Source organism: Heterodontus francisci, chromosome 1, assembly GCF_036365525.1.
Source record: "Heterodontus francisci isolate sHetFra1 chromosome 1, sHetFra1.hap1, whole genome shotgun sequence".
In the NCBI taxonomy this organism is placed as follows: Eukaryota; Metazoa; Chordata; class Chondrichthyes; order Heterodontiformes; family Heterodontidae; genus Heterodontus; species Heterodontus francisci.
In genome coordinates, this window is record NC_090371.1 from 267,319,693 (window position 1) to 267,340,338 (window position 20,646).

Sequence of the window (20,646 nt, forward strand, 5' to 3'; positions counted from 1 at the left end):
AGACTTGTATCAAAATGCAAACCTCGCCTCCTACATCTTTTTTTTTGATCGTGAAAGAGATACATTTCATGATTATATATATATATATCCTCGCCGTTTTGAAAGGGGGAATTATCAATCAGAGCAGTGAGGTCCCTTTTACCTTCCTCTGTAAGGCTGATTCTAGCACAAATATGTAGAGAAGGACTCCGCCAGCGATTCCCAGTAAAAACCCCAGTACCACGGCGGCCGCCAGTAAGCCGGGGTTAACCTGCAGCTCAATGGAAGCGACACTCAACACAACTCGTATAGAACAAGAGGTTAGTCCATGACTGCTATTCACAGCCATTCAAATAGCTAAAGGAAGCTCTTCATTCCAAACTTTCAGAAACTCTGCCATTGTGACAAGAATGAAGTGAAATATTTTCGAAAGCAACGTTTCATGTTTTGTAAGGACGATATTTTCCCCTTCACCGGGTTCCTACCGCCCATCGCATCACTTAGCTTTTAAATTCGCCCAACGTAAAAGATCCTCCTGGGTGGTCTTGTTTTTTTTCCCTCGCTCCTGGCAACCTCATTCCAAACAGGAATGTTATGAGGAGAATTTAATTATTCCCCAATTCGAAAGCTCATTTGAACCCAAATCCTTGCCACCTCCTCCCTAAAAAAAATGGGGAAAATGCATTTGATTCATGTCCACAAAGGAAAATTCCCCAACTCTGCGAAAAGTTTCTCCAAACTTTCATCGCTGCTCCACGCAGCAGTGGACGATGGGAATTGTAGTTCCTTTCGGCTTTTATCCAATAGAAAGGCGCCGGGAATTTGGGACTGTTGGACGACATGTCCCGGCAGCGCCCACAGGTTCGGGATTGACAGTTTATTCAACCACACAGAAAGCGGTGGCATTGACCAATCAGAATCAGCCTTGTGTCAATCCGGCCTATTCGCGTGGGGGAAGGGCGGGGCGACGTTCCCCCGCCCTGGGACTTGGTCAATGGCAGCGTTGGTGTGGGTTGTGAGTTTGTTGTGTGTGACTTAACAGTGCCAGGACTCGGGGAGGGCAATGACAGGCCTTCTTCATACAGGAGCAGGAATCTCCCGAGTGCAGACTCTTTGTCTAATGTGCAAGTCTGTTCTGAGCCAACATCTTCATTCCCAATGTATACCAGGCGATGCTTCAGTCACCATTGTGATCTGTTAATCAGACAGCGAGTTGCCTCCTGTTTGGGGAAACTCTCTAGCTGTTTGTGCTATGTGCATTGCCCAGGGTTCTCTCTGTGCATGTACCCACTGGTCTCAGTATCATGAAATTCAGCATCTCTCTACTCCTGTTTACTGCATTCACTCACAATGTGCATAGTCGAGAAATGGCAAGTACGATGCAGCCCCTGATGAATTTCAAGTTGTTGTCACCGATGTCGCACCTGAGAACTAGAATTGGAAAGGAATTTCGAGGTCCGACAAGTTCACTCGGTTTGCTGCAGCAGCAGAACGGAGCCCTTGGATATGGGTACAGGAAACATCTGGATTTGCCAGTCGCTGACATTGACCACACGGCAGCTGTTTTGCGGCAGAATCAAAATTTCTTGGTGAAAGGTGGCGATGCCGTTACATATGTGAGTGCAGATATTAGAACATTGAAGTGTCCTATATTACAATCTTGATAGTTTTACACACACATTAATTCTTTAAACACTTGAACAACTTTTATTCCAAAGTTGAATAGTAAGATTCATACTCTGTAACACTTCCTGGTTTCATCATTACATCCACCGACGTTATTTGAGACGGGCTAAAATGTTTGTGTTGCCTTTCTGACCCACAGTTGGTACATTTCAGTCCACTATGGTCGGGGCTATTTGATTGGCTTTAATTTTTATCCAATAACTTTATGCATTTGGAAAGCACACTCTAATAATATATTTCTACTTTTAATTTTGAAGTGTTTGGAAGATCAGGGCTCACCACTACAGCTCAGATTGATGGCAAATTCATCAGGTTTCGCATTTTATTATGCTGCGTACACACATTCAGGTATGTGGAGCTGTAATCCTTGTGCTTCCGCACTTCATGTTACTAATTTATTAATTCGCCTTGTACATAATTGTAATTTAATTCTAATTGTGATGTGATTTTTTTTGCCAAGAACAGCAGACATATCAGCAGATGCAATCTGTGGCTCTGGAATAAAATAAAGAATTCTTTAATGTAAAGGATGTAATCCACCCTCACAAATTGTAAACACAAGATTAAGCATCATTATAGCATGACATTGGTATTCAGTCAGAGTATTACAAATATTTACAGCATAGAAACAAGCACAGGTCAATGTTGATGTTTATGCTCCACATGAGTCTCCTCCCACCCCTATTCTAACTCCATCGACATATCCTTCTATTCCTTTCTCTTTTAGGTGCTACCTAGCTTCCCTCAAATGCATTTATATTATTCATCTCATATTCTCTGTGGTAGCATGTTCTACATTCTAACTACTCTCTGGATAAAGAAGTTCCTCTTGAATTCAGTAGCCATCTTATATTTATAGCCTCGAGTTCTGGTCTCATCTATAAGTGGAAACATCTTCTCTACGTTTACCCTATCAAACTCTTTCATCTTGAAGACCTCTATCAGGTCACCCCTCAGTCCCCTCTTTTCTAAAGGAAAGACTTCCAGCCTGTTCAATTGTTACTGATGGGTATAACCTCTCAGTTCTGGTATCATTCTAGTAAATCTTTCTTGTACCTTCTCCTCTGCCTATATCCTTTTTATAATATGGAGACCAGAATTATGCACAGTACTCCAAGTGTGGTCTAACCAAGGTTCTATATAAGTTTAACATAGCTTATCTGCTTTTTAATTCCATCCCTCTTATCCCAATGCTTTGTTTTTTGATAGCTTTGGTAACCTGCATCACTACTTTTAGTATAACAAAAACAAGAAATGCTGGAACCACTCAGCACGTCTGGCAGCATCTGTGGAAAGAGAAGCAGAGTTAACGTTTCGGGTCAGTGACCCTTCTTCGGAACTGACAAATATTAGAAATGTCACAGAATATAAGCAAGTGAGGTGGGGGTGGGGCAAGAAATAACAAAGGAGAAGGTGTAGATTGGACAAGGCCACATAGCTGACCAAAAGGTCATGGAGCAAAGGCAAACAATATGTTAATAGTGTGTTGAAAGACAAAGCATTAGTACAGAAGAGGTGTTAACGGACTGAATATTGAACAGCAGCAAGTGCAAACCTGAAAAAAAACAGTGGGTAAGCAAACTGAACAAACTAAGATGAAATGAAATAAATGCAAAAAAAAGTTTGTGAAAAATGTAAAAAAGAAAAAAAGAAGAAAAATGAAAAAACAACTAAAAATGAAAGTAAAATGGGGGGCTGTCATGCTCTGAAATTATTGAACTCAAAGTTCAGTCCGACAGGCTGTAGTGTGCCTAATCGGTAGATGAGATGCTGTTCCTCGAGCTTGCGTTGATGTTCACTGGAACACTGCAGCAATCCCAGGACAGAGATGTGAGCATGAGAGCAGGGGGGAGTGTTGAAATGGCAAGCAACCGGAAGCTCAGGGTCCTATTGCGGACCGAGCGGAGGTGTTCCACAAAACGGTCACCCAGTCTGCGCTTGGTCTCCCCAATGTAGAGGAGACCACAATGTGAGCAGCGAATACTGTATATTACATTGAAAGAAATACAAGTAAATCGCTGCTTCACCTGAAAGGAATGTTTGGGGCCTGGGATAGTGAGGAGAGAGGAGGTAAATGGGCAGGTATTACACCTCCTGCGATTGCAGGGGAAGGTGCCATGGGATGGGGACGAGGTGGTGGGGATAATGGAGGAGTGGACCAGGGTGTCGTGGAGGGAACGATCCCTTCGGAATGCTGACGGGAAGGGAGGGGAAGATGCGTTTGGTAGTGGCATCATGCTGGAGGTGGCGGAAATGGCAGAGGATGATCCTTTGGATATGGAGGCTGATGGGGAGGGGAAGGGTTGAGGGCAGAGGTACGGGAAATGGGCCGGACACGGTTGAGGGCCCTGTCAACAACAGTGGGGGGGAATCCTCGGTTGAGGAAAAAGGAGGTCATACCAGAAGCACCACTACTTTTAGTGGCTTGGTATCTGTACCCCCAGATCCTTCTGTCAGAGTATCCCATTTAGACCATTTTTCCCAACGAGTATCTGGCTCCTTATTTTTCCAACCAAAATGTATTATCTCACCCTTATCTATATTGAAGCTGATTTGTCAATTACAGGGGCATTCTGCAAATTTATTAATATCTTCCTGTATTTTCTCACAGTATGTTCTGTATAAACTACACCTCCCAATTTGGTGTTATCTGCACATTTTGAAAATGTGTTTTCTGATTCCCAAGTCCAGATTGTTAATTGTTATCCAAATGTGAATAACAGTGATCCCAGCATTCATTGTTTGTAATACCACTTCCCACCATTTGTCAATCTTTAACCCCTATTCTTTTTTTTCTGTTTTGTAGCCAGCTTATGCATAATTTAAAAGCAGGTACCAAGTTCAGCTGAATCTCAAAATGAATTCAGCATTAGTATTCTCTTAGCGCAAGTCCGAACTCGGTCCCATCAGTACACTAAACTTCATTTTGGAATAGACAGCAGGAACATGATATATTAGTTGTGAATGACACTTTAATGTGTTGAATCTGTTTCAACAGCATCATAGACCAAAAACTCCCCAGGGTCTCGTGGACTACTGTCAAATTAAAGTCTTCCACTACTGGGCCACAATGACTGACCTGGTTCTAATGCACATAATTATTTGCATCATGGGGTATACAGAACCAACAATGCTTCAATTCGCAGACCACTTTAATTTATGTTTCTCATTTTGGTTCCTTTGCAAATTCACAGGTGGGAATTTTATGGAGGCGATAGGGGTCTTGGCTGCTGGCAAGAGAGCCAGTGAGAGATCTGCATTGCCTCCTTTGGGGAAGGCCTGCCATATCACAAGCCAGTCAGGTACTGGAGAGGCCACCGGAGGGGTGCGGTGGGGGGCTCCTTTCCCAAGATCAGGACCCTGGGGACGGGAAGTCCAGCCTGCCAAGAGCTGCAGGCCAGTCAGAGGCCATCATCTCTTTTGCTTGGCAGGGCCACCGGGGAGATGATGGCTGCTGCCAGAACAACACTCACTAGAGGCCCAGGATCGTGGTGTGACCCAGGCCAGAAGTAAGTGATGGCGGGAGGGGTTTCGCAGGTTGCAGTCGCAGGGGAGACGGGTGTGGGGGGTGGTGGCTCTTTGTGGGCCCCCCCCATCCTTCCCAATGCCAGGTTCCTCAATCAGGCACTGTGCCTTCGAATGAGAGATCCCCTCCCCCGCCCTGCCTGGGAGACCACAAGCAACCCCATGTGGGAAGAGGTCCTTAATTGGGCATTAATTGCCCCTTAATGGCCTTAATTAGAGGTGGGGAGGGAAGGCAGTCCACAGGCCTTTCTGCCACGGACTTAATCCCCCCCACCCCCCGAACTCACCACGGAGGAGAGCATAAAATACTGCCCCACATGTCTGACATACAGTTAGAAGCATATGTTTTTAAAACAATCCACTCAACTAATGTAGTTAGAACACCTATGTTTTAAACGTGCTGTGTTGCTCTTTATTATGTTATTTTGTCTCATATACTGCACAGGAACTATTAATTGGATTTTGGTAGAACCTCAGTGTTTTTTTAAAAAAGGGTAAAATTCAAACCTGTTAATAGACTTAGAGCTTGATGTAGACATGGACTAGAGATAGACTGAAGCAAAAACAAGCACAGACAGCTAGAAAATATGCAGTCAGACCAATGCAGATATAGAGATGAGCAGTTTTTTTAGACTGACAAACTTCAGAAACAATGGTACCTTGTACTAATATTTAAACACATTTGACTCCAAGCTCTTACTGTGAAGTATCTTTTGTTTACTTGCACATAATTAACTTTAAAATTGAATCTGTTTTAGGCACATATACTCCATAAATGGGAAATTGGAGTTCATTTTAAAACTGAATTCTAGCACTTCCTTTTCATGCATTGACACTCTGAGACATTCTTTTCTTTTGAGGATGTAAATGCAGTTGTTGATTAAACAGTTGGAGAGAGTGAGAGAGCAGAAAAAAAACATAGCGTGCAATGAGCAGAATGGCTTTCACAGAAATCTGACAACCATTGTTTAAAGTAGATGATGAATTGATGTGAATTGCCCCTGTGTAACCATCTGGAAAATACTATATCCCCCACAAATAAAAATAACACCAATCCATTCTCTATGCAAAAAGAAGCAAGACATCGATTATTAACTGAGATTATCATTCTAGCGTCTTGATTTGATTACTGTGCTTGGTCCTCCATCCACTCTTATTCTCAATATTATATAACAGGCAATAATTTGTTGTTCTAAGACTGTGCCTGTCCAGGAGGTGCTGTTTAAACTTAAATATAGGTTTGTAATAGTGAGCAGAATAGAACTAGATTTAAGAAGTAACCTTAGTACTCTGTCACATGCACTGTAATTATGACAGAAATGCTTGGAAATAAAGAAGAACAAATCATTCTCTTCATATTGATTTAAGTACTCGTTGCCATGATTGTACTATACTAAGATGGAACACCGTGGCAGAGGTATTTGCATGATCATGGTGTAAGATTCCAATCTAAGAATTTCTGTGCACATGAACTAATTTTAGAGTAACATTAATGCTTTATCTGTGCATAAAGGGAAATAGTTGTCATTACATTCAATTGCTGAAAATATGCTTTAAGGTTTCGATAAAAAGAATGAAAAAAAAGATCCAGCTAGAGGTACCAAACATGTTTCCTTGGGTTCATCTCTATATTAAGATTGCTTTCAGCTCAATAATGAATAAAAAGGAAAATAAACTTGAAAATGCTGTTATAAAAACAAATAGTGGGAAACTGATATCCAGTCTAGTCGCACCTGTAAAGACAAAAAAACCTGTTAAGATTTGAGTTATAAACCCTTCACCAGATTTGGAAATGTGAAGAAGAGATCCCATGTTAAGACTGAGCATAACAAGTGGTTGGGAGCGGGGGGGGGCGTTGTTGGGAGGCACTGAGTAAAATGAGGGTAGGTGGGGGCAGAGATCAGCAGGTAAGTTAAGAATAAGGAATGCTATTTCCTACCAGAGACGAGTTCCTGTGGTCTGTGTCCACCATATTGTTTTTGCAGAGGAGAAAAGTTGATGAACACACATACCTAGCATGTTAGACTAACTGGTCCATAGACCCAGGTCTTCCCTAGATTCCCTTCAAGTAAGCTGCGATGCAACAACCAAAAATTTAAATCACCTTTGTGAGCAAGCTGCCTGCCGATTGTCCTGCTTCGGTACTGATCTGTTTGAGTTATGATAACACTGAGTCCTAGAGCTGTGCAAGGGAAAATCCGGTTTCAGTTGTAGTGCTATTAGAATGAAACAATGCTAGATCTAAAAAAAAACATTTTTTAAAAAAGTTCCATTTTATAAACAATTAAATGACATAATCCCTATCGCTATGAGTATTATATGGGTTCCGTTTCCTTTTAATGAGCTAGACACTCAATTCCTGAGTTCAGCATCTTCATTGCCTCTGAAATGAAAACGCTGCTGTATGGATGTCCATTCTGTGTCCTCTAATGGCGCAGAACCAAATGTGCATGGCTACAATCGAACTGGAAGAACTTGCTCAATAGCAAATCAATTGAATGTACTTACACATTGTCAAATTCAATTATTGATTGACCAATACTCCGTCTAAGTCTAGTGTTGGAGGGAGTTATTGCTGCATGTTGCATCTACAGTTATCTATTTGTTCAGTTACAGAGTTAAAAATCATGCCACTGCAACACCAGTACCATCCTCTGACTTCAGCAGCCTCGGGCAGCATGTGGAGCCAATCAGTGTTCTTCTCACTTGTGTCATGGACCAAACCAATTGAGACATTAATAAAAGGGGAATTGTCACATTCCCCACCAAAGGTCAGTACAGCAATGTTACATCAATGGATCAAACATCCACCAATGTTCAGCCCTCAGAAGAGGGCTCTTAATTTTTATATCACTCGTGAGTGGTCTTTACACTGGCACTACATCTAGGACGCTTGCCTTATCAAACAGCTTGCAAATTGCAGCAAAGGTTGCTGGTTCTGGGGCGATGCTTGGTCACTATCCCCTGAAAAGAATCTATATAAGAGGGCTGCATTGAAATAACTAGTTGGGGGGGAAAAATGCCTTTTTCTTTGAACATACAGAGCACAATCATGATCTGAGGCTCTATCTCGGTCCCACCCCTTTTGCTGCCCGGGTACACCTGGCACACTGCCCCCAACAAAGACCTCAGGAAACTGACTTTAGACCTGCCCCTGGCAGACAGAGGTCCTCGCCTCATTTGTTGCTTTTCCAGCACTCTCCCTCTGGAATTACAATAGGAAGTGCATCAGAAGGGCTGCAAATTTTTCACTCCCAGCTTTTTTTGTTCTTAAAAATGTTCTCACTTTTACTTGTGAGAGTCTGGCAGTTGTGTAAGGTGGGGAGGGATTGGAATCATCTCTGGTCTTACTTCACCTGGCATCCGTACTCACTCTTTGCAGATTTCTGCTTAAATGTATTAAGTCAATTTGTTTTACTTTATTAGAGACTTTTTTTATCAGATAAAACCTAAAGCAGTTATGCAGCTATTGATGATTATTCTAGACTGATACTTCAATGCAGTACTGAGGGAGCACTGTTGGAGATGCTGCCTTTTGGACAAGACTTTAAATCAAGGTCACACATACCCCTTTCTGGTGGATGAAGTAGATTCTGTGGCATTATTTTGAAAAGGAGAAATTGCATTCTCCCATTGTCCCGGCCAACATTCATCCCTCAACCCAGATTACTAAAGCAGATTATTTGGTCATTATCTCACTGCTATTTGTAGGACCTTGCTGTGTGCAAATTGGCTTTTGTGATTCCCTACATCACAACAGTGCTTACATTTCTAAAGTAATTAATTAACTGTAAAGCACTTTGGGATGTCCTGAGTTCTTGAAAGGTGCCATTTAAATGCAAGATCATTCATTTAACATTTGTTCATTTCTCTTTATTTTGCTATGCTTGGCAGGTTGCCTGAGTTTTCCTTTCTCTAGCACAGGTGCTTAGACTAATGTAGAGCCCTGCCATTAACTAACACAGCACTGAACAGGGTTAAACCTGGGCTAAGTCTGGTCTAGGTAGTTCAGTTACTCAGTAAAACTTTCAAAGCAATCAGAGGACAAACAGCATCTTTTTAAAGAAACAATGACCTGGAATTTGCGTTGTAGTGATGACAGAACTGTTGGCATTCAGTGTAATTACTCCACTGAACCAGACATCAACTTCGGGAATCCGCATATGCGCAGAATAACGCGAAAATCTAGATCTTGCTGTCAGTGATTCTATGCTTCTCCAGAGGGTGTACTGTTGAGGTCCCCCCAGTCTGTAATCCAAGGAAATCAATTGAACTAATGAGAACATCCACTCTTACCATCTTATTCTCGCAATAAAAAATCTTTAAAAAGTTACACCTTGTTGAATGAGGTGTGGTACGTTTATAATTACTGTGAAACAGCCTCACTGGCCCTGAATGTGTAATTTTATATTTGTTGAATGTCAATTTTCTCAATTATGATAACTTTATACTGTTATTTTTTTAAAAGTTTGTTTTGATTAAGAAGCTAAAATATCATACAATCATCATTTATTTCGCTATCTGAAAATTTAATTTAAAAGCAAAGGATAAAGTGCTTTTAACTTCCTGGTTTGCTGTCTGTGCGAATACTTCAATGAGATTGGCTGCTTACCCTGCTTGCAGGCATCAATGCTGCTGCATGCCAGGAGATCCCCTTGACTTGGTGCCATATTTAAACTGCCATTGGGAAAGGGGAAAAACACACCACGCGATCACTCAATCTATGTGGGCAGTTTTCTTCAAGGTCGGCAGCAAGCAGTGCTGCTTTGTTGCTGACTGTAAAATCTGAACCAATATTTTTGGTTCTAAGTAACAGCAATTCTGTTTTTAGTAGTCAAACTGGATTAATCATTTTTCTGCCAGATGGCAATTTGTCTCTCTGCAATCATTTTTTATAAATTACTAAATGGCCAAGCATGAAAATAATTAGCTTCCCTTTGTCATATGTATGTAAACCTGGGGCAGGATTTTTAGGCCCCGATGGAGGTGGGCATGGAGGCAGATGGACGTAAAAATTAGCGCCGCCTGCCAGTGTGTCAGTTTTACATTGCTGTTCCTTCGATTTTCCTGAGCACAGGGGAAAGTGGACCTCAGAAATTGATTTGGAAATAAGGTCAATTAATCTTGTTAATGAGCTCATTGCTTGTTAAGGGCCAGTTTAGAATTTTGGTCAGAGTGCACGCTGGATCAGGGATGGTGCGAGTGCGTGGAGATGACAACACAGTGGGTAACCATTCATGGCAACACCATGAGATTCGGCGGGCCCCATAAAAGGGTGCACGGATGAGAGGGGCACTCAGCCATTGGCACACAGGTGTCACGGGTGTGTAGAGGTTGTGGGAAAAGTGGTCTGTGCACACTTGGGCAGTGGAGGGGGTTATGGCACTCCTGGCATCGTGGGGGCATATGCAATGGGGGTTAGGCTTCAGACATTATTGTCAATGTCATTGAGCACAAGTAAGGCGATAAGATTATGGTTCTCAGATATTGGGTTGAGTGGAGAAGAGAATCAACATTCTCAGCAGTAGAGGCACGAGGAGGGCACAGGCAAGGAACGAGTGGCAGGAACTCAATGAAGGCCATACCCATAGTATAGGGCGTATGCCGAAGACTGAGCTAACTGGACATGTCGCAGGAGACTGCACCTCGTCGGGCAGATGATCACTGAAATTTATGTCCTCCTAGCAGAAGAGCTCTCACCACACAGCTCTGCCCTGCCAGTGGCCGTCAAAGTCACTGAAGTCTTAAACCTGTTTGCCTTTGGCTGCTTCTAAGGTGCAGCAGCGGACCTTGGTGCTGTCTCGCAAGCGGGAGCACACCATGAGGGCTCAGCTGAAGCGTGCCTAGATCAGGTGCTCCCTGACACTGATGGCATCCTGACGAGACCTTTGACTCCTGCACCGGACCCGGCCACCTCTGCGTTTCACAGGTTATTGATACTCTATTTGCAAAAGCTGGGCAGGACACACAATTTCAGAGATGGGGCTTTGGAGGCACAAAGAGCAGTGCGATTCAGCTGCATCACTGGATACTCTCAGGTACAGGGCATCATCAATTGCACCCATGTCACCATCAAGTTGCCGAGTAAGCAGCCAGTGAAATTCATCAACAGGAATGGCTTCCACTTCCTCAAAGTTCAGTTGGTCCAAGTGGTCTCTTTCTGTGCCATAAACGTTCTATGATTCTGTGGTCTGCAACCACACCAAGAACTTCATGCATGAGAGTGCTCATTATCCTGCCATGACTCATTTATCCATCAGCAGTTCAGGATGTTGCAGCTCTTCATACCATCACCCAAACTTCATGGATTCAAGGGGACAAGAGATGGCTACTCCCCCTTTACTTGACCCCAAGACAGAGCATAGAGGCATTACAACCAAAGCCATCTTCTCGCAAGGGTCACCATCAAGCAGGCCATCGTTTTCTGAAGATGCGCCACCTGGACTAGTCGGGTAGCGCCCTGCAGTGAACTCCTGCAAGGGTCATGTGCAATGTGATGGTCAATATGGCTCTCCATAACATGACCCTCCAGAGAGGTGAGGATCTTGGAGAGTGAGGCCCAGGAGCACCACATCAGAGGAAGAGGAGGAACTGGAGGTGGAAGAGGGAGATGCGGAGCAGAGAGGTGCCCAGGCTGTGCAGGGAGGTGGCCGGGTCCGGTGCAGGAGTCGAGGGTCTCGTCAGGATACCATCAGTCAGGGAGCACCTGATCTAGGCATGCTTCAGCTGAGCCCTCAGGAGGATGGCATGCTCTGGAACTCACTTTGAACTGCCTGTGAGAGTGCTTCCATTGAAGACGCAGCCTTGAATGGATCCCTTCTTACCATCAATGAATCAGTGATTTCACTGTCTTCTTTCCAAGACCTTTGATTCCCTGCACCATTTCTTCCCTTTTTTCAGTCTTGCCATTAAAAAATGGAAACTCACACCTGGAGTCATGTATCAATAGTGGGTTTCAAAAGTAGCAGTGCATATTTACAAGTGAAGCAATCCCCAGTGAAGTGTTCAGTGCTCTACCCGATGGGGCAGCCTCCACTGTCGGCCACTTCTACGCGATGGCCTCGAATGAGGTGGAGGCAGCCTGCTCATGTGTCTGCTTGCGGCTGAGATGCACATGGCAGCCATGCCAGCGGGGGTGGCCCTGCTCTACACGTACTTATAGGTAGGCTGTCCCACATTTTGGTTATGGCCAGGCTGAACAGGTAACAGCTGTCTGTTCCTCCACACCTGCAGAGAGCCTCTGCCTCTCCTCCTGACTCTCTGCTTCTTTCACTTCTTTCAAATGGCTGCCTCAGTAATGGCTGCCGTGATGCCTTTAAATCGGGCCTGCATTTCAGCAGTCCCGCCTCCATCCTGCACCCAGGGATGCTATTTGGCCAGCCAACCCTCCTTCCAGACAATTAGCAGCCTACCTCTGCAAAAATCACATTGGTCAAAACCTGTTACATTTCTAACTTTTTCCAGTTCTGATGAAAGGACAGAGACCTGAAACGTTGGGCAAGATTTTTGAGACCGAGAACAGAGGCAGGCAGGACCTAAAAATAGCCCTGATGGCTGGGGTGCTGGTTCCCTGGCTCCATCCCGCCTCTGGGTAATTTTTGTGGAGATGGGGGTAGCAGGGCATTATGACCCTACTGAGGTCAATGAAAGGTGGCTAACTGGGATTTTCCAGTTGGCCACCAGGTTCCCACAAGTGGTAGGGGCCAGTTTAGGTGTCTGGAGGTGGCTGTCGGGGTTCAACGTTCTAGGCAGACCTAGATGCTCTATCTACTTGCCCGGTTGCAGCATAAGCCATAGGCCACACTGTAGAGGGTGCCTCCATCTTGAAGCACCCTCTCCCTTACTTACCCACTCTTGCAGCCTGCTGCTGCCCTCAAGCTAGAAGGCCTCTGATTGGTCCTCCGTCTTTGAGAGTCCAATGCCCTCACGTCTTTCTTGAAATTGCAGCACCCAGAACTGGATGCAGTACTCCAGCTGAGGCCAAACTAGTGTCTTATACAAGTTCAACATAACTTCCTTGCTCTTGTTCTCTATGGCCCTTTTAACAAAGCCCAGGATACTGTATGCTTTATGAACTGCTCTCTCAACCTGTCCTGCTAGCTTCAATGACTTATCCATATTTATACCCAGGTCCCTCTGCTCCTGCATCCCCTTTAGAATTGTACCCTTTATTTTATATTGTCTCTCCATGTTCTTCCTACCAAAATGAATCACTTCACATTTCTCTGCATTGAACTTCATCTGCCACCAGTCTGCCCATTCCACCAATTTGTCTATGTCCTTTTGAAATTCTACATTATCCTCCTCACAGTTCACAATGCTTCCAAGATTCATATCAACTGCAAACTTTGAAATTGTGCCCTATGCACCAAGGTATAGATCATTAATATATATCAGGAAAAGCAAGGGTCCCAGCAAACCTTCCTCCAGCCCAAAAAACATCCATTAACCACAACTTTTTGTTTTCTGTCACTCAGCCAATCTTGTATCCATGTTGCTACTGTCCCTTTTATTCCATGAGCTATAAGTTTGCTCACAAGTCTGTTGTGTGGCACTGTATCAAATGCTTTTTGAAAGTCCACGTACACCTCATCAACCCTCTCTGTTACCTCCTCAAAAAACTTCAAGTTAGTTAAACATGATTTTTCCCTTAAGAAATCTCTACTGGCTTTCCTTAATTGACCTGTATTTGCCCATGTATTTTACCATCATTTGTTTCAGGATAACTCCCTTAGTTGTTTCATTTCTTAAGTATCCTCATAGTAGTTTCTTCTTAATCATAACAGGAAGTGGCATGTAGGGGTCTGTGCAGGCAGCGAGGATAGCATTTGGATGGGAAGTGACACTTCTGACAAGGAGTAGTTCATCTGAATACTTTGTTGCTTTTTTTTCTTGGTTATATTTTATCCCTCCTTCTGGAAGCATGCATTTCTCCTTCAGTTTGTAGGATAGGACTGTCAGACAGCAGAACTGTGCAGCCACTATCCATGTTGTTATGACTGAGAATAGAAAAGACTGTGATAACACTCAACCCCAAACAAACATGTTTCTGATCCATGCACACAACTCCATTGCATTGAACCTTTTCCAATTCACTCTTTTTCTATATCATTCCTAATGAAAGCATCCCATTTTGTTACAAAATACAGGTACCAAATGTCACTGCATGACAGGACGACAAGTTTACTCCCTTTTCTGCATAAGTTTTCTGTGAAGTATTTTTATCTTTATGGTTTAATTTCTGATAAAACATACAATATGCAGAGCTTTTATTTTGTGTACATGTTCAGATCTAATCTTTTTATGCAAGCTAGTTGCACTTCCTGTTTATCTCATTGACTTGAATGAAGGGACCCAAGGTATGGCTGCTAAATTTGCTGATGACACAAAGATAGGTAGGAAAGTAAGTTGTGAAGAGGACATAGAGGCTACAAAGGGTTCTAGATAAGTGAGTGGGCAAAGATCTGGCAAATGGAGTATAATGTGGGCAAATGTGAAATTGTCTATTTTGGCAGGAAGAATAAAAAAGAAGCATATTATCTAAATGGTGAGAGGATGCAGAGGGATCTGGGTGTCCTGGTGCATGAATTGCAAAAGGTTAATATGCAGGTTCAGCAAGTAATTAGGAAAGCTAATAGAATATTATTGTTTATTGTGAGGGGAATTGAATAGAAAAGTAGGGAGGTTATGCTTCAGTGATACAGGGCATTGGTGAGACCACATCTGGAGTACTGTGTACAGTACTGGTCTTATTTAAGGAAGGATGTAAATGTGTTGGAAGCAGTTCAGAGAGGGTTTACCAGACTAATACCTGGAATGGGCAGTTTGTCTTATGAGGAAAGGTTGGACAGGCTAGGCTTGCATCCACTGGAGTTTAGATGAGTGAGAAGTGACTTGATTGAAACACACAAGATCCTGAGGGGTCTTGACAGGGTGGATGTGGAAAGGATGTTTCCCCTTAAGAGAGAATCTAAAACTAGGGTTCACTGTTTAAAAATAAGGGGTCGTCCATTTAAGACAGAGATGAGAATTTTTTTTCTCTGAGAGTCGTTAATCTTTGGAACTCTCTACCTCAGAAGGCGGTGGAAGCAGTGTCTTTAAATATTTTTAAGGCGGAGGTAGATAGATTCTTGATAAGGAAGGGGGTGGAAGGTTAGCAGAGATAGGCGGGAATGTGGAGTCGAGGTTACAGTCAGATCAGCCATGGTCTTATTGAATGGTGGAGCAGTCCCTAGTGGCCTAATGCTGCTCTTAATTCATCTGTTCATATGATTCAGCTGTAATATTACAAACTGAAAACACCTTTTCCATAGAATTTCCAGCATTTAAAAAAAATCCACTAATTTATTGTTACATATGCTCTAGAGGCATTCCAAACTATATACTGTTGAAAGATGATTCAAGTGATGGGTTCAGTATTTAATTTACTGTAGGGAGTGTTATGCAGTGGAATAGAAGTTCAGTATTTGAATGGTTTGTGACCCTTGCCTATAGCCTATATAGATGATAACATTAAAATTGAATTCTGAGCAGTCTTTATCATACTTCAGTGCTGGCAGGTGATGTGCTGGAGTAATTTTGGATTTAATAAAGTCAAGGAGAGGGAGAAATTCAACAACATTGAATTCAAGAAATTGGAAAAGACATTGTCAGCATTTTGATGCATTTAAAAAGTAATAAAGGAACATTACAATATAGATTGGAGTATATTAAAATCATTGTGTACCATGAGGAGAATGAACACTACTTAATATCTTTTTTTTTTTACCACTTTGATTGCAATTGTTTTCAGGTATAAGACCGATTGATACATATTTTGGTACAGTATTTGAGAATATGGTTTAGTCTGTGATCTCCTGACCTGTGCTCCCTGCAAGTGCTGCACTTACTGGGAGCACCAGATTGCAGTATCAGCCTTTACATGACAGTCCAAGGGTACCTGAAGGCAAACAGATGATTTAGAGGCTGGTCCTGATATTGCTATTTAGCTAACTGCTGTTATTACCTGTCACAGTGATGTTGCATCTTATATTTTCAATAGAATGGAAACATAGAACAGACTGCAGGTTCTTCACCTTTCAACTTGACTTTTCAGAAATGTGCTGAGGTAAGTTTCTTGCTTCAACTGTGGTGTCTTCTGTACTATTATTATAGGCAGCTGAGGCTGACGGCAGTTATATTTGCAGTACTTACAAAATTTGTGGAACAAAAAGCACAGCAACAGTCAGTGCTTTGAGGACAGGAGAGAACTAAGTGCTTTTTTAAAAGTAACATTCAAGTAATTTATTAGAAATGCAAGTGTTATATTTACAAGATTTATAATTAATTACAGAAAGCATGCAACCGAAAAGAATACAGGGAACCTCTGTGCGTCTGTAACTAAGATTTTGAGAGAGTGTTTTTGGAAAGGACGTAAGTAAAATTTGTGTGAGGGAGGCGTCCGATTCTATTCTAAAGAAGATGGAAATAGTTTGCAGAGGTGTATGCCTGAGCTATTTCTTTAACAGGATAGATCAATACCATCACAGTGGCACAGTGGTTAGCACTGCAGCCTCACAGCTCCAGGGACCCGGGTTCGATTCTGGGCACTGCCTGTGTGGAGTTTGCAAGTTCTCCCTGTGTCTGCGTGGGTTTTCTCCGGGTGCTCCAGTTTCCTCCCACAAGCCAAAAGACTTGCAGGTTGGTAGGTAAATTGGCCATTATAAATTGTCACTAGTGTAGGTAGGTGGTAGGGAAATATAGGGACAGATGGGGATGTTTGGTAGGAATGTAGGATTAGTATAAATGGGTGGTTGATGGTCGGCACAGACTCGGTGGGCCGAAGGGCCTGTTTCAGTGCTGTATCTCTAATCTAATCTAATCTAAACATGAGTTATCTCTCGAAAGTTGTCACAGTACAGAGGAAGGATGCTTTAAGGATACTGACAGAAAGAAAAGAAAACAAAAAAAGATTTTTTAGTACAATATTTTGCTGGTATTGCAACTGACATGGTGCAGCAGGGAAAACGTTTAGATTTGTTATGTTAATGTGACAATTTTCCATTTGCTGTAAAGAATTATTGGCCACTACTGCCCTCTAGTGTGCTCACTGTCTCTTTGTGTGTACATTGGCGTATTACAAATGACCAATTAATGCTGAGAAATTCGACTTGCGCCCAAAACAGGCATAGGGTCAGTGAAGTGAGGGTTCACTGTGCTGGCCTGAGCTAAATTCGGCATCGGTCCTCACTTAAATATTGTCAGTGAGCCAAAGGCACTCCATTGAAGCTAGCAGATTGGGTCGGCGGGAGGGGGTTGCAGAGAATTGATCATCTCCTGTCAGTACTGGCAGGTGAGGTCTAGGCAGCAGAAGTGAGCAGGGATGGAAGGGAGGGGGTTATCCAAGCATGCAGGCAGTGGACAAGGAGAATACTTTCCCTAGCAGTGTTTTGCTCACCATGATGAACATTTTTTTTTAGTGATACAGCACTGAGGCCCTTTGGCCTACCGAGTCTGTGCCGACCAACAACCACCCGTTTATACTAATCCTACATTAATCCCATACTCCCTACCACATTTCCACCATTCTCCTACCACATCCCCACCATTCTCCTACCACCTACTTACACTAGGGGCAATTTACAATGGCCAATTTACCTATCAACATCCGCCAATGTAGAAAATGTGGACTATAAATGACTCTGATAGCATCATAGATAAAATTGAATCTAGTGGCTAAATGGTGTTGACTCATCATTTGACTATAGACAGCTGTATTGTCATTTTACTCAAAAGTGTGGACTTCATTATTCCCAGTTTTGTTTTAATTTTTAAATCCAAAAGCTTTTTGCTAAGTTTTGCATGACCAGTTAGAACAGCCAAAATTGATAAGAAAATTATGGGCATTGAAGTGTTATTCTGTCCTTTTAATACAGCACACTAAATTTTTTTTTATTCATTCATGGGATGTGGACGTTACTGGCTAGGTCAGCATTTATTGCCCATCCCCAACTGCCCTTCAGAAGGTGGTGGTGAGCTGCTTTCTTGAACTGCTGCAGTCCATGTGGGGTAGGTACACCTACAGTGCTGTTAGGAAGTTCCAGGATTTTGACCCAGCGATAGTGAAGGAACGGTGATCTAGTTCCAAGTCAGGATGGTGTGTGACTTGGGGGGGAACGTGCAGGTGATGGTGTTCCCATGCATTTGCTGCCCTTGTCCTTCCAGTTGGTAGAGGTTGCGGGTTTGGAAGGTGCTGTCTAAGGAGCCTTGGTGCATTGCTGCAGTGCATCTTGTAGATGGTACACACTGCTGCCACTGTGTGTCGGTGGTGGAGGGAGTAAATGTTTGTAGATGGGGTGCCAATCAAGCGGGCTGCTTTGTCCTGGATGGTGTTGAGCTTCTTGAGTGTTGTTGGAGCTGCACCCATCCAGGCAAGTGGAGAGTATTCCATCACACTCCTGACTTGTGCCTTGTAGATGGTGGACAGGCTTTGGGGAGTCAGGAGGTGAGTTACTCGCCTCAGGATTCCTAACCTCTGACCTGTTCATGTAGCCATGGTATTTATATGGCTACTCCAGTTCAGTTTCTGGTCAATGGTAGCCCCTAGGATGTTGATAGTGGGGGATCAGTGATAGTAATGCCATTGAATGTCAAGGGGAGATGGTTAGATTCTCTCTTGTTGGAGATGGTCATTGCCTGGCACTTGTGTGGCGCGAATGTTACTTGCCACTTATCAGCTCAAGCCTGGATACTGTCCAGGTCTTGCTGCATTTCTACACAGACTGCTTCAGTATCTGAGGAGTCACGAATGGTGCTGAACATTGTGCAATCATCAGCAAACATCTCCACTTCTGACCTTATGATTGAAGGAAGGTCATTGATGAAGCAGCTGAAGATGGTTGGACCTAGCACACTACCACATCACTACAGTGATATCCTGGAGCTCAGATGATTGGCCTCCAACAGCCACAACCATCTTCCTTTGCGCTAGGTATGGCTCCAGCCAGCGGAGGGTTTTCCCCCTGATTCCCATTGACCACAGTTTTGCTTGGGCTCCTTGATGCCATACTCAGTCAAATGCCGCCTTGATGTCAAGGGCAGTCACTCTCACCTCACCTCTTGAGTTCTGCTGTTTTGTCCATGTTTGAACCAAGGCTGTAATGAGGTCAGGAGCTGAGTGGCCCTGGTGGAACCCAAACTGAGCGTCACTGTGCAGGTTATTGCTAAGCAAGTGCAACTTGGTGGCACTGTTGATGACATCTTCCATCACTTTACTGATGATTGAGAGTAGGCTGATGGTGTGGTAATTGGCTGGGTTGGACTTGTCCTGCTTTTTGTGTTCAGGACATACCTGGGCAATTTTCCACATTGCAGGGTAGATGTCAGTGTTGTAGCTGTACTAGAACAGCTTGGCTAGGGGCGCAGCAAGTTCTGGAGCACAGGTCTTCAGTACTATTGCCGGAATATTGTCAGGGCCCATATCCTTTGCAGTATCCAGTGCCTTCAGTCGTTTCTTGATATCACGTGGAGTGAATCGAATTGGCTGAAGACTGGCATCTGTGATGCTGGGGACTTCAGGAGGAGGCCGAGGTGGATCATCAACTCGGCACTTCTGGCTGAAGATTGTTGCAAATGCTTCAACCTTATCTTTTGCACTGATGTGGTGGGCTCCCCCATCATTGAGGATGGGGATATTTGTGGAGCCACCTCCTCCAGTTAGTTGTTTAATTGTCCACTATCATTCATGGCTGGATGTGGCAGGACTGCAGAGCTTAGATCTGATCCATTGGTTATGGGATCGCTTAGCTTTGTCTATCGCATGCTGCTTACGCAGTTTTGCACGCAGATAGTCATGTTTTGAGGTATGCCTTGTACTGCTCCTGGCATGCCCTCTTGCACTCTTCATTGAACCAGGGTTGGTCTCCTGGCTTGATGGTAATGGTAGAGTGGGGGATATGCTGGGCCATGAGGTTACAGATTGTGGTTGAGTACAATTCTGCTGCTGCTGATGGCCCACAGCACCTCATGGATGCCCAGTTTTGCTTTGCTAGATCTGCTCGAAATCTAGCCCATTTAGCACGGTGGTAGTGCCACACAACACGAAGGAGGGTATCCGCAATGTGAAGGCGGGACTTCGTCTCCACAACGACTGTTCTGTGGTCACTCCTACCAGTACTGTCGTGGATAGATGCATCTGCGGCAGGCAGATTGGTGAGGACGAGGTCAAGTATGCTTTCCCCTCTTGTTGGTTCCCTCACCACCTGCCGCATACCCAATCTAGCAGATGTGTCATTTAGGACTCGGCCAGCTTGGTCAGTAGTGGTGCTACCGAGCCACTCTTGGTGATGGACATTGAAGTCCCACATCTAGAGTACATTCTGTGCCCTTGCCACCCTCAAAGTTTCCTCCAAGTGCTGTTCAACCTGGAGGGGTACTGACTCATCAGCTGAGGGAGGGCGGTAGGTGGTAATCAGCAGG

The 20,646-nt window shown here is 43.7% G+C and overlaps 2 protein-coding genes across 7 annotated transcripts in view; one reads left to right on the plus strand and one right to left on the minus strand.

The window, feature by feature from the left end:
* Positions 1-720, minus strand: part of LOC137376201 (evC complex member EVC-like) — a 42,615-nt gene extending 41,895 nt beyond the window's left edge. For all 3 annotated transcript variants that reach the window (XR_010976149.1, XM_068044313.1, XM_068044303.1), the window contains exon 1: positions 143-720. Coding sequence is in view for 2 of the 3 variants with exons in the window: in XM_068044313.1 (XP_067900414.1) it covers positions 143-328 (186 nt within the window). In the remaining variant the exon portion in view is untranslated. The remainder of the gene's footprint in view (positions 1-142) is intronic.
* A 250-nt stretch (positions 721-970) lies between these two features.
* Positions 971-20,646, plus strand: part of LOC137376222 (limbin-like) — a 211,705-nt gene continuing 192,029 nt past the window's right edge. For 3 of the 4 annotated variants that reach the window (XM_068044349.1, XM_068044367.1, XM_068044375.1), the window contains exons 1-4: positions 971-1,595; positions 1,923-2,013; positions 7,801-7,961; positions 16,232-16,297. In XM_068044349.1, the coding sequence (XP_067900450.1) occupies positions 1,284-1,595; positions 1,923-2,013; positions 7,801-7,961; positions 16,232-16,297 (630 nt within the window). In that variant the 5' untranslated portion in view covers positions 971-1,283. The remainder of the gene's footprint in view (positions 1,596-1,922; positions 2,014-7,800; positions 7,962-16,231; positions 16,298-20,646) is intronic. The other variant, XM_068044359.1, reaches the window with a different exon arrangement.